Source organism: Sinocyclocheilus grahami, unplaced genomic scaffold, assembly GCF_001515645.1.
Source record: "Sinocyclocheilus grahami isolate Dianchi unplaced genomic scaffold, SAMN03320097.WGS_v1.1 scaffold125.1, whole genome shotgun sequence".
NCBI lineage: Eukaryota > Metazoa > Chordata > Actinopteri > Cypriniformes > Cyprinidae > Sinocyclocheilus > Sinocyclocheilus grahami.
In genome coordinates this window covers 165,321-180,269 of record NW_015505304.1, presented here as the reverse complement: position 1 = coordinate 180,269, position 14,949 = coordinate 165,321, and the positions used below count along the sequence as shown (strand labels likewise).

Sequence of the window (14,949 nt, the reverse complement as noted above, 5' to 3'; positions counted from 1 at the left end):
AAGGAACAAGGGGACTTCATTGTCCCTCATCTCTTTCCTCGAGTCCTCTTCCGTCTCATCTGACTGTGCCGCTGAACGTAATGAGTCTGGAGGAGTGTGGTGAATCACTGGTTAGGTTGGGTCAGCAAAACACTCATGTGGATGTGTGTAAACACGCTTTACACGCCACATATTGATACATTTGGATTACTGTAAATTATCATGGAAGTCGCTCTAAATCGGAGTACGGTGTTGCCTTCACCGCAAGTTGAAGCGTGCTGATGCACATGAATGTTACATTAATGTCTAGAATTATATGCAAAGAGACTTGCTTTCAAGGTACTTTTTTAACCTGGGAATTAAACCCATGTCCCTTGATTTGCTATGGGACATGGTGCTCTCGCAAGTGATGACGACGATGATGATGATGGTGGTCAAGCATTCAAAAGTTTGCGATCGGAAGTCTTTTATGCTCACTAAGGCTGCATTCATTTGGTAAAATACAATCAAAACAGTAATATTTATGCAATTTAAAGTCTTTTTTCGATTTTAATATATTTTATAATGTAATTTATTCCTGTGATGGTAAAGCTGAATTTTCAGCAGCCATTACTCCAGTTTTCAGTGTCTCATGATCCTACAGAAATTATTCTAATAATATGCTGATATGGTGCTCAAGAACCATTTCTCATTGACAACAGTTGTGCTGCTTAATATTTTTGTGGAAGCCGTGATACATTTTTCAGGTTTCTTTGCTGAATATAAAGTGCAAAGGAACAGCATTTATTTGAAATAGAAATCTTTCGTAGCATAGTCACTTTTGATCAGATTAATGCTTATTTTGTTGAATAAAAAAATAAAACGAATGCATGGAAATGCATGAAATCATTGGCCATTAATATGACAGTCCACCCAATAATGAAAATTCTGTCATTTTCTCAACCTTGTGTTGTTACAAACATGTATGACTTTCTTTATTCTGTGGAACTCAAAAGAAGATACAATGAATATGATTGTGATTCTTTGATATTTGAACCCCACCGGTCTACCTTTTGTGATCTGCAGAAGGAAAAATAGTCACACAGGTTTGGAACAACATGAGAGTGGGTAAATATTCTGGCAAATATGCAAACCTTGAATGCAGTTTTGGATTAAAGTGTGTGCTAAATTGCAGATGCTTTGTTTTTGTCGTTTAGGGGGTGGGAACAGTGAAGAAAAGTCAAATGTAATGGAAGGTGCATTGCTGGAAAGCAGGAAACATGATACACTGAGAGCTTTCCTAACATGTAAGATCAAGCCAAAGACCTTAGAAAATGTTACATGAAACTGGTGCTTTCAGAATAAATATAACAGCTGTGACATTGTCTCCTCCCTAGTGATAATAAAAATAGACATTAAATATTATGATTATATTCTGTAAAATGTTCCAAGTGCACTAGGCAGATACATTTTAAGGAATGACACCATGATTTGCCCCCAAGAAATAGTCAAATGTGCATTCAGTAGGCCAGTGTTTTCACCACTGTGCCGTGGCACACTAGTGAGAGTGTGCCACGGCAAGCACACTCTTGCCCACACCCTTGCCCATCCCACCGAATGTTATCCCAACGACTGTTAATCCCATGTGCGAGTGTGAATCCTTAGACCATGCCAGATAAGTTGGCCAGAGAAATTAAATGTTCATTAGTCATTCAAAGATTTGTTTAAATGATATAAATCCGTATTTGCTTAATGCTGACGGCAAACGAGAAAGTGTTATAATGTTTGCCTTTCTATTACTAATAATATAAAAGCAATCGTTATAATACTTTTTGTATACATTAATTCCTTTGTTTAACCGTTCTATCTGATTAGACAGACTTCTATCCGTATTAGACAGAACTGTAAACAACGACAGTAAACAAGAGGGAGAATGTGAGCACTGTGCTCAGGCTCTGCCGCTCTCAGCGCCATCAAAATAAAAGTCCCACCTCGAACACATCGGCCAAGCAGAAAAGCTTTCGGCCGATGCCGATATTTGAAAAATGCCAAATGGCGACATATCGGTCGACCACTATACCTGACCAATTAATACTAGCACTTACCTATTTTATTCTATTCTATTCTATTAAAAAAAAAACTTGCTTTGTGTACTGTGCTAGACTAACTGAGACTTGTCACAGCACTTGTATACTGTTGCTCTCTCGTTGGTCTGATTGCTTCTATTGCTCTCCTCATTTGTAAGTAGCTTTTGATAAAAGCATCTGCTAAATGATTAAATGTAAAATTACTATGAACAATACTGTACCATTTTACTATATTTTGTAAGGATGCAATAAATTGATCAAAAGTGACAGTCAAGACATTTAAAATGTTACAAAAGATTTCTATTTCAAATAAATGTTGTTCTTAAAATGTATATATCACGTTTTCCACAAAGATATTAAGGAATATTAAACTGTTTTCAACAATGATAATAATAATAATAATAGTAATAATAATAAAACAAAAGTAGTGCTGTCAAATGATTAATCGCATCCAAAATGTTATTATAATTTTATAAATAATATAATATATACATTTATATTATATTTAAATATATTTAAAATATAAACGTAACTTATTTTTCTTAAATATTTACATGCATGTGTGTGTATTTATATATACATAATAAATATACACAGTACACACACACACACATATATTATGTAAACAAAAACTTTTATTTTGGATGCGATTAATCGTTTGACAGCACTAAACAAAAGGTTTGTTGACCACCACCCAAAAGATTTCTGAAGGATCATGTGACACTGAAGACTGTAGTGATGGTTGCTAAAAATTCAGCTTTGCCATCACAGCAATACATTATATTTTAAATATATAAAAAAAGTATTTGACTGTTTTTGATCAAATAAATATAGCCTTGGTGACTGTAAGAGACTTAAAAAAAATTCACAGACCCAAACTTTTGAATAGTAATATCAATAATATGCAAACAGATTATCATAGCTGAGGTTAAATAGGAAAACTGACAAATTTGCAAACGCATAAACAACAGAGGAGAGGTGTTATTTACCCACCTACACAAAAAAGCAAATTGGTAAATGTGACATTTTTATTTGCATTTTTGCTGCTGCCCATGACGGCGATTGAGAACCACTGTTATATACCATATTCATGACAAATTATTCCAGTCTGTCTGTAATATGTGGGTAATTTCCAGGAAAAACATATTCTAAAGCACTGCTGAACATACCAAACAAAGACCTGCTTTGTAATTGTATGTGTGCGTTACTTTCTAAATGTTAAACATCAGTTTAGGGCACACAATGAAATTGCATGCAAAACAGATTGGTTCAGCATGGCCACAAACCAAAGTTACCAAAATTACATTGACAGCAAAATGTCTGTGGGCATTTCTAGCCAAACTAATGTGAAGCTGCCTATCACAGCTCAGCTGAAGCTTTAATAATGACGAACCAAAACAAACAGTTTATTTTCAAATGCCCACCTCCTTTATTCTCCCCTGTATCTAAGATTCGCTTCTCGGCAGTCTTTTGTGATCAATTCAAAGCTCTGTTTTTTCCTACAGCTTTGTTTGGAAGGTGCAATGATGGGTAATAAAAGCCCGGACACCATGCATTTCCATTCAGACGCTGTGACCTCTGCAAAGTACTCAAACTACCAGTGACCTTTCCTCCAAAAAGACCTCGCTGGGGGGCTTTTGAAATGATAAACACAGACAGAAAGAGTTACGCAGATGCAAAGTGTAGCAAAGTGGTTTAAACGGCTTGTTGACATTCAACATGCGAGACAAGACCAGATTTGTGCTCACACACTGAAGCAGTTTAATAAATTAAATACAGACAACAATGTATTTACAGTAGTATTTTGGGCCATAGAAGGAGCGCCAGAGAACTACATTTCATTGGTCCTAACAGCTGCAGCCTGTTGCAATGTGTAGGAGGCCATGTTTATGACCAAGGAACTGTTGTGTTCCTGACAATAGCCTATGGAAAGGAGGATATTTCTAGAACCTGACTGTCTAAACAAGCTGGTGTGGCATTTCTATTATTTTCCATTAGCTTTTCTGATATTGAGGGAACTAAAAACTTACTCATGCATTTTGCAATGACAATAAGATGTATGAGGGGAATCCCAAAGTTACATATCCCAGGTCTGCTTGGTGAAGAGTGTTTTTGTAATAAATGTAGAGGTTTAGGTTGCTTTAGCGAGACTACAGAGAGAAAAAATAGATCACCTCCATTCCTTAACCCTCCGGTGGTCTTCGGTCATTTTAGACCAAAATTTGAAAGTTGCAAAGACTAAAGTCTCAAATCCAAAGAGATATTCTTTATAAAAGTTAAGAGTTAACCATGCCTACCTAAAATGGCTCGTTCTAACACGCCCCCACATATCTACGTCACTATGTGGGAAGATTTGCATAACACCACCCAAATGTTCACGCAAAGAAAGAAGGCGTAACTTTTATTCTCACTGTAGTATTGTTGCCGCTGTCGCTATGTCGTGAAGACGCTGTGTGCTTCGTTGTGAAAGCGAAACTACCTTGTTTGGTCTTCCAAAAGAGGACACAACTACAAATCAGTGGTAAAGTTGTCCAAGCGGAGTCCAGCCCGGTGCGACACGTAACGTATCCTATATATGCTGAGTTTCAGTTCATTTTTGTGACAGGCTTAATTTGTTCACAGAAAGGAAACTCAAATGGCAGAAAGCGACATCCTATTTGTTTTCTTTACAAAAGCACAATGTTTTGTTTTCATTGTGAGTGTACACAAATAAAAGCAGACCTTTATACAGTGATGCATTATTAATAAGACAATAAGTGTTTAAAGTTGATTCTGCTGGTATTAGGAAACAGTTGAAGTGATAGCGCCGGCTCATTTGCCAGTCCTTTGTGAGACGCATTCAGATTCAGCACATGGTCACTGTCTAGACCTGGGCTTTGTTTTCAAGTTGCAACTCACAGCATTCACTGTTCTTCTGCTGGTGGCTGGTTATCAAACAACGTTGCATTGCTGCGGGCGCACCCTTCTGGATTGGGGGTGAATTGCCTGTATTCGTTGGGCCTCATGCACCGAACCGAGATGTCCGTACCGTGACAGTTCGGTACGAATACATGTATCGTTCCACCCCTAATATACATGTAAATATTTTCCAAATATATACTGTATGTGTGTGTATTTATATATAAATAATAAATACACAGTACACCACACATATATTATGTTAACAAAAACTTTTTTTTTGATTAATCGCGATTAATCGTTTGACAGCACTACTCAAAATACAAAATATTAAAAACAAATCACTGTTATTTTAGTATAACTGATATAATATAGGTTTTGTTAATATTTTGAATTAGATTACATATTTTATGGTTTCATTTTCATTTTACTGAAAGTTTTAGTAATTTTGTTGTAATTTTTGCTATTTGTATTAGTTTTTGTTGTTTTTAACTATGTCTACATAGTTTTTATTAATTTTTATTTTGTTTTTAGTTATTTTAGTACATCATGTTAAACTAAATGAAAATGAGAAATGCTGCCTCAGAAACTAGCAAAAAAACATTTTAATATTTTATTTCAGTTTACATTTATTTTATTTCAAGTAACAAAACTATTTTTATGGTTTTAATTTTAATGACACTACAATAACCCTAGTATTGAAACAATGTATTCATTTCATTAAAAAAAGTTACTATTGTGACCCCAATAGTTACTCTTGTGAGCAATAAAAGAGGGTTAATTTGTTGGCAATGGCTTAAACAAGAATGCCTGGAGATCAGCCATGGCCAAAGAGCTCTTTAGGAGATATGTTATGAGATTAGGGGCGTTGGTACAGTAGTAGCAGAACACTGTTTGCAATTGTCAGCATTACTTCTGCTGCATTACAACGCAAGATCCACCTCCCTCTCTGGCTCCCCCACTCAAAACTAGCAGCATTTACTCAACAGTATGGCAACTATGCCCGCCTTTGGCCTATCTGGAATGTGTGTGCAGAGAGAAACATTGAGAAAGAGAGGCAGGATGCTTTGGGACCTTAGTCAGAGTGTAAAGAAAGCAACCATGTCCATGTTTAGACATGTAAGATTTACAGGGTGACACTGACATAAACATTGCACACACTAGTGACTGACAATGTGAGGATGAGAACAAACAAATGTAATTTAATTTGTTATTATTACACAGTATGTTAACTCATAGAGGACAACTGTACACTCTCACAAAAAAAAAAGGTACAAAAGCTGTCACTGGGGCAGTACCCTATGAAAAAGTATACCTCTATACCTTATTTCCCTGAAAAGGGTGCATATTAGAACCTAAAGTATGCATATTAGCAATAAATTGGCCCAAACACAGTTTTGTTTTACAAAACAGCCTGGAACTCAAGATTAACCAACACTTCCCATTTTTCTATGCAATATGCATCAGACGATCAGTAAGCAAACTGTGGGTGAGCCCTGTCATATGAGACTAGACTCATATATATATATATATTAGTGCTGTCAAATGATTAATCGCAATTAATCGCATCCAAAATAAAAGTTTTTGTATAGTTCACATAGTATACGTGTGTGAACTGTACATGTATTATTTATATATAAATACACACCCATGCATGTATAATTTTTTTCAAAAATATGTTACGTTTATATATTAAATATATTTATATATAATATAAATGATATGAATATAAATATTTACATGTAAATATTTTCAAAATATATACTGTATGTGTGTGTATTTATATATACATAAATATACACAGTACACACAGATATATTATTGATTATTAAATATTATTATTAAATAAAAACTTTTACTTTGGATGTGATTAATCACGATTAATCGTTTGACAGCACTAATATATATATATATATATACACACACACACATATATACATACACACACACACACACACACACACACAAAAGATAACTAAAATAATTATATTCCATAATATTACAATTTATTTATTATTTTTAACTCACAAATAGCATTTTCTACCCCCATATACATTTTTAGCTTAGCATAAACAGAAAATTATATTCATAATACAAATGTGATTTATAAATGCATAAAAAATAGGCTTCCTCAAATCCAGGTTTTCCAAGACCATGGGAATTCTGGTTTTTGAATAAAAACTACATTTGAATTTAAAAGAATCTATTTAACATTACAGGTTTTATCATTTTTTTGCTGTTTTGGCTTATTTTAATACAATTTTGTATTTATTTTTATTAATAATTTGAAATGTAATCTTGAGGTCCTCTAGTGGGCCATGGACCCTTGGTCGAGAACCACTAGACATCACCTTGATACTAGCTGTGGCCTTTTGGTAGGATCCCAATTTCGTCGGTCATCCGACGTGACGTCGAGAGTGACCGACTGAAAGGGAACGTCTCGGTTACGTATGGTAACCCTCGTTCCCTGAAGGAGGGAACGGAGACGTCACGTCCCGTCGCCACAGCTCCTGTATCACCACTGAGCGGCCGGGTCACCGGCTCGGCTCCTCAGCGAAAACCTGAATATGCGCTGCATCTGCTGCCTACTTATACTCACGCTGTGATCAGCAGCAGCTGGATGCAATAATCGCATGCCAATGTGCATTGGCTCGTTTAGTTTACACTCGAAGTAGATTGGTCCCTCTAAGCGAGATCTCAATTTCGTCGGTCATCCGACGTGACGTCTCCGCTCCCTCCTTCAGGGAACGAGGGTTACCATACGTAACCGAGACGATTTCTCGACTGTCTCTGCTCGGCTTTGCATACATGCCACATCCATTTGATATCACAAAATGACTTTTTTGTGCATTAGCATTAACTTTGTGTGTGTTTTAGGAGGATAGGATACTGACTAGAAAATCTGTAGAGCAACATGAAAAGGGAAATTATTGGTGTGCTGGATAAAGACATTATGTAAGCTTACAATACATTTGTATCACTGCTGCCCTCTTTGAACTGTCCCAGAGCCAGAGGTACAGTACAGCTACAATGGTGCACCTGAAACCACTATAAAGGGGCAAGTACAAGGTCGGGACTGTTTGTCCCTGTGTCATTCTGCACATCCTGACCTTCACATTCCCCAGTACATTGAGTACACTTCACCTCTTACTGTTTCCACACGCCACACATACACTTTAATATACCTTTCATTTGTATCTTGAAGACTAAAAGACTAACTTAAAGAGTCTCTAAGCAAGGCAATTAAGCTCACTACCTGCTAATGCATACAGTTAAGATGAGGCCGGAGTTAAACAGGATTATAACTGTATACATAAGAACAGGACCGCCTGGACTGGTTTCAGGTTGGACTGCACACCAACAGGTGCCTAAATAGTTATAAGAATGGAACTATTATGCAACTTGCACATTAATTACATAATAGATCAAATCAGGTGCTTTTGAGGATTGTGTTTAAAAGTTGGTTTAGCATTTCAATTATTATGCCAGCTTTTGATAGATGTTTCAAAGGTAGTTCACTCAAAAATTTACATTGTGTCCTGTCGTTCCAAACTTATGACCGACCCCCTTTCTTCTGTGGGACATAAAAGAAGGACCCCACTGGACCCTATTCACTTTTATTGTATGGCCAAAAGAAACACGGAGACGTTTTTCAATATATCTTCTTTTGTGCTTGATAGAAGAAAAAAGTCAAACAGGTTTGGAACAACATGAGGGTGAGTAAATGATGACAATGTTTAATTTTTGGGTGAACTACCCATTAAAGACCACTACACATGGTCCAGCTCTATCACCTAAAGCAGGTGTGTGTTTTATCCTTTATGATTTCTGCTTAATAGATTGCACGACATTAGCAGACTGTAAAACAGCAGGATTGGATGTGAGAAAATACAATGATGACGAATAATGATGAAATAAACTTTATTTAATTGTATTTTAATAAATAACTTTTTACTTCGTATATTAAAAATATTTTTACTTCATTACTTTACTTAAGTACAAATTTCAAGTATCTGTACTTTACTGTAGTAGTTTTATTTTGGAAAACTTTTACTTCACTCCATTCCAAACCATAATATTGTACTTTTTACTCTACTACATTTCATAAAAACATGTTGTTCCTTGTTATTTTGAAATGGAGAAATCTTCACAAACTATGTGACGTGATAGTGGTGTCTAAAACTAAACATAATGTTAAAATAATTAAAAGAAAAACTATGCCTATGCATCTGCCCCACTGTAAAAGTAGTACATTTTCATAAACTTTTTCTTAACATGCTAACATGATATATTTTGTTATTTTCACTTGTCAGCAGGCTTGAATTATCAGTATTTATCAGTCGTAATAAGTGTATGACATGTATTTTTAGCAGGAGGATAGAGTATATAAAATTCAAAATAAATAAACATTCATCAATCAGTACTTTTTATTTTTAATACATTAAAATCAAGTACTTTTGTACTTTTACTCAAGTAAAATTGAAAGGAGTATTTTTTAGGTTATCAAGCACTTAATTTGTGTACTTCGTCCACCTCTGATTATTTATTATATTGAAGCATAATGTTATACAAAACTGGCCAAAAGTAGATACTGCCAAAATGAGTGCCTCGTCCATTGTGCATCTTCAATTTTGCTTTATTGCTAAGTTACAAATCTCTGACCACACAGAGTTCACACGTTGTTCAAACAACATTTGCAAAAACTTGAACTTGACATGAAATTCACATAAGGAAACTTCTTGGCCATCAGAAGTCCATCAAGCCACATTTTCATCTTGTCAATTTCCATTGAAATGACTGGATTTAACTTGCAAATTTTTGAAGAGCAACGGTAAATGTGACCGTACTTCAAATTCTGTGTGAACCAAAAGTGCACTTCAATATTGTGATGTATTTCTGAGAGAAACAGAATATTGAATGAAAAAAAATAAAAATTAGAAGGTGGGGCTTGATTTTAGCACACCTCGCAGCCTCTAGCTCACTCAGACTGGTGGTTGGAGAGGAGTTTTTAATAGACGTTCCGCCCAAGCTGTCAAACTGACAAAATCAGAGATTGAACACCATTCCAGAAGGGAAGCAAATTTTCAAATATGGACTTAAGAGTACAAAGACTAAATTGCATTGATTAATTGTTCATCACAAGATTAGTAATGTGCGCTAACAAAGTAAACAATGTCGTTTTTAAATTAATGCAGACTTTAAGGGCAAGATTCAATGCAAAAGACAAGAAAACTTGACCATGTTATATAAGCTGACCAAGACTGCAGATTTTTTCACAACCACCAATGAATTCATCAATTCCTAAAATTGGTCTCAGAACGCAAACCCAAGGTCCAAATCGGTGCACTGGGCTTTAGAAACAGAACGGGAAGCTGTATGTGTACCCGTCCGCCGTACATTCTGCTTTTCAATCAGTAATGCCTCTGTCATTGTTGAGAACAGCTGTTGCATTAAATGGCCCACTGCTCTTTCACTCTCTCTCGCTCTCCACGCTCCATCAGCTTCAAGTATCGCCTTAGAACAGCATTGTGAAAACATGCAGAGAGGAACACAATTTTGTTTCATATTTAAAGGAACAGGTTACAGGCTTTTGGCACATGATCTGGTGCAAGAGCTGGCTAAAAAGGCACATCTTGGCCTTTTTTTAAAGCGCTGGCCTGAACATAGTGTGCTGGGTATTCAACCAAACAATAGGCTACTGAATTATATCAGCTGTTGATACTAACAGTCAATTTTATTTTCCTTTTCACCGTTACGTCACATCCTTTACATGAAAAAGAGAAGGAATTCAAAACATCGTTCATTTGTGTACACCGACGTATTATTTAGTCCTTCAGCAGCAGCTCATTTTCAGTCAGGATGACAGGGTCATGTCTAGAATTAATGCAAGTGTAGTTTATGTTCAACTAAAATGCTCGACTCAAAGGCAGTGTAATGGAAACAAAGCAACAGCAAGTCAACCCAAACACCAATACGCAGCAACAAATGTGTTTACCGTTGTCCTTGCTGCTGGGTGTTTATGTGTCCGTGGGTGTATGGAAGAGGTGAATGTTCTGGAGTTACCTTTTATCAGCCACACTGTCTTCCTTTCTGATTCAAGTCACTATTGCATGAAAACAAACACATAACTGCCTCCTAATGCCCTGACTTTGACTGGATTACACACACCGGTCAAACGTGTCGACGCATGTGATGGACAAGGCTGGGGTGCCACACCTGCGATAGGACCGTGGGTTTATCTCTAACCATCAGAGAGCAGAGATAAAACCTCCAGCTCTCTGCTGCTTTCTGATATAACCCGTGGGTGAACTTGATTTTCAGGCATGTCTGAAAATTTCTCTTATGGATGATTCAGCTGAACTATATAAGCAGCAGAGACAACATGTGGACAGGTTCATCCAATTTAATGAAAAACACAAAGCACAACGCAGAAATTTCCACTTCTGTGAAAGTCAACAACAAGCAAAGACGTTTTTAGTCATTGTATAGAACCCTACGCAAAGTTTAATGCAACCATCCTTACGTGTTTAATTTCCATAACACAGGTATTGTGTAAGATGCATTTCAATGTTGCATCAGCTGAATGACTTAAACTGTGTTAGTGCTGTCAAACGATTAATCGCATCCAAAATAAACGTTTTTTTTTTAAATAATGTGTGTACTGTGTATATTTATTATGTGTGTGTGTGTGTGTGTATGTATATATATATATATATACACATGCGCGCGCGCGCACACACACACACATGCCTGTATGCATTTTAGAAAATGTTATGTTTATATATTGAATTTATTTATATATAATATAAATTATATGAATATGTATGTATGTGTGTAAATATTGTGGTTTAAGGTAAAAAAAAAACACATTATTTTCCACATACTGTACATTATTGTTTCTCTTCTATACCCCACCTTTCTGAAACACAAAGCTCATCGGTCTGAAAAGCGAGGTGTGCTCTGATTGGCCAGCTATCCAGTGCGTTGTGATTGGCCGAATTCCTCAAGCGTGTGATGGAAATGTTACACCCCTCACCATATTCTGGTGCTTGCTGCAACCACATGTGATGACCCCGGGCTGGACTCCGCTTCGTCCACGGTGAAAGCCGATCTGGCGATCCACAGCGCAAAGTTGAAGTACTTCCTCAGCGACCAGCATGGATCAGCTCCAGGCATGACGAAGCAGATATCGTCCTCTTTTGGAAGACCAAACAAAGTAGTTTCGCTTTCACAACAAAGCACACAGCATCTTCACGACATGGCGGCGGCGGCAACAATACTACAGCGAGATGAAAAGTTACGCCTTCTTTCTTTGCATGAACATTTGGGCGGCGTTATGCAAATCTTCCCACATTGTGACGTATATATGTGGGGCGTGTTAGAACGAGCCGTTTTAGGGGGCGTTGCAGAGTCTTAAATTTGATAAAGAATATCTCTTTGGTTTTGAGACTTTAGTCTTTGCAACTTCAGGGATCTTATCTATGCACAATCAGCTTGTAACACTCCAAAGAGAATGGAAAACTTGAAATCGCATCATATGACCCCTTTAAGTGGGAGACGTTTATTAATGTCTTTTTATATTAATTTTATGTTGCTACTTTTTAAAATTTAATTTTATATTACATATGGCATGGATTCGTCTGTACTATGAAAAATTTCTGCGTCCAAAATATTCAAGTCCGAGTCCAACTGAGTCCGTCCAAGTTTATTCACAATTGCAGTCCGAGTTCAAGTACCCCAACTCTGCAGTATTTTTTGCCAATTAGCATAACGCAATTAAATAATTATCCTTAGTTTAAGGTCAAATGTTATGTGAATGAATCGGATACTTGTTGTCAAATTAAAATTTCGATTCCGCCTATCGTTTCCTAGGCACTTTTTTTTCTTCATCTGTGAGGACCGGACCTAGTGATCTGCCAGGACCTTGCTCGCTCGCTAATCTAAGTGCTCCAAAGTTTGGCTACATTTGCAATCAGAAGCCAAAAAAGCTAAGTAAAATATCTGTGATAGCTAAACATGTTGCAAGAGAGGTGTGTCGTCACCAACATGACAAAGCACTTTAATTTAATAGATCGATCGAATAGAACTTCACGAACACGATTCAAACGCCAATGTGATTCTATTCCTAAATTACAATGCTTCATCCGTTTCATTCTTCAACCTTTGACGTGTGCGATAAATGTTGTGATCACCTGGTTCCACTGATAATGGTCAAATGGCATGCCGGTAAACAAATAAAATGTACTTTTTTTTTTAGAAAATGTTTTGTTTGTATTTTAATTGAACCCCAGTTTGGGAAATCCTGCATTAGAAAACTTACTGGGCCAAATGCTCTGCAGTTACCTTTGCGTCTTTTGTTTTTCTTTTTGCGGGACCCTTTGATTTCATCCCCTTCCTCGGAGTCCAGTTCATCACTGCTCTCACAGGCTGTATTACTCACACCAGCTGCAGAGGAGAGCACTTCCTGCACAGGACCCTGGGATGCCTCAAGCCCACAGAGTAATTTCACTGAAACAGAATAAAGATCAGAGTCATTTTTTTTATTAATATTTTAAAGTGTCAAATATCTTAAAAGAAACTTATTCTCAACATACTGGTTAAAATCATCCTCTAAATAGACTGAACCAAGGCCTGTTCAGGCCTGCTTATGGAGATTTATGTTTAACACACCTGAATCAGCTAATTAAAGGTGTTTGGGGTCATTGTAAAGTACAAGCAAGAGTTTGAGAGCTGAACTAAACTGAGGAGCTCCAGAAGCAGTCTAATCTGCAGATTAATTCAGGGCTTCATATAATTTGACATGACAAGTTACACTTATGCCAAAAAGGCTTTTAACTCATAGTTATGATTCAATATGCTAGAATTATGACATTTGATTTAATCATTATTTACCACATTATTTATTTCGTTATTATGAGGCGAAATGAGCTTTCATACATCATATTTATGATTTTACCTTCTTTTTCAATTGCATTAACAACAGCCTTTTTAACTCTTCCCGACTTTACGATGGCGGGATCGGCGTTGGCATAGTCAGCCACCGTTACTGTAAGAAAATATGAAGGAACACAAGAAATCAAGAGAATGGACTTTAGCTATTATCCGCAACATACATAATAACATAAGCCCGCCTCACTGTGTTGTTAACGTTACCTGACTCCGAGCAAACATCCTCGGCTCTAAATTTCAGCCGTTTTCGGTTCCCTTTCTTGGGCATGACGATAGCGGGGGTCTATGGCCGTTTATCGAGGCTGTGTGCCCTGCCATCTTTCCAGCAGAGGTAACGAAAAAACGATAAAAATGAGGGTGAAATTAAAGAAAGCTCCTCCGGGATCTTCAGCCATCATGGAACTGACGAACAAGGTCGCGTACATTCTCGCGAGATCTCAGAAAGCACACGACTCACCAGACTAGACGCTAATTGGCCGCTGAAAACATATGTGAGAAGAACTGTCCAATCAGACGGTGTATATTCATAACCTCAGGCTTCAGAGAAAAAAAAAATGGTTGCGATAAACCATGACGTCATCTCAGCTGTTTCTTTTTTTAACGTTTAAAGTGTCTTGGAGTACCATACATTGTGCAAATAAATATAATGGAGAATCTCTTTAAACAATGAAAAGACTACTGAACCACGAGAAAAGTCTTTTTTTTTGCATGAAGTTTGAATGGAATCCTTTTAGATTCTTTATTTCTTATAAAATTCATCAGATACATTTCGATCAAACATAGGAAAAAACTGTTTGTTTTACATAAAGGAATCAGAAACATTGGGAAACATTTTTTTCATTCAAAATATTTGTTTGATTTATTTTTCTCTTTTTTTCTGTTTTCTCAGAGTTGTTTTTTTGTCTCATTTATTAATTTACTTATTTTACTTTATACATTTCCTCTGGTCATGAAAATATTAGCTTCAGAGAACTTGCATCTACATAAAAGCACATGTGACTAAATGTTTTTTATGTCTTTTATTAAAGTGAGTAAAACAATACTGAAAAATACAACA

At 36.5% G+C, this 14,949-nt stretch overlaps 1 protein-coding gene across 1 annotated transcript; it reads right to left on the bottom strand.

The window, feature by feature from the left end:
• Positions 1–9,820: 9,820 nt before the first annotated feature.
• On the bottom strand, positions 9,821–14,336 carry LOC107590171 (transmembrane protein 183-like). Its single transcript, XM_016278794.1, has 5 exons — positions 14,097–14,336; positions 13,900–13,989; positions 13,264–13,451; positions 9,907–9,980; positions 9,821–9,839 (listed from the first exon to the last, which is right to left on the bottom strand). The coding sequence occupies exons 1-5, from the start codon at positions 14,158–14,160 to the stop codon at positions 9,821–9,823; spliced, it is 435 nt and encodes a 144-aa protein (XP_016134280.1). The 5' UTR covers positions 14,161–14,336.
• Positions 14,337–14,949: the final 613 nt, after the last annotated feature.

Coding starts and splice junctions, on each gene's coding strand:
- LOC107590171 (XM_016278794.1), bottom strand. CDS start 14,160: ATGCCCAAGAAAGGGAACCGAAAACGGCTGAAATTTAGAGCCGAGGAT. Junction 13,990..14,096: donor GGATGTTTGCTCGGAGTCAG/GTAACGTTAACA, acceptor ATTTTCTTACAG/TAACGGTGGCTGACTATGCC. Junction 13,452..13,899: donor TAATGCAATTGAAAAAGAAG/GTAAAATCATAA, acceptor ATTCTGTTTCAG/TGAAATTACTCTGTGGGCTT.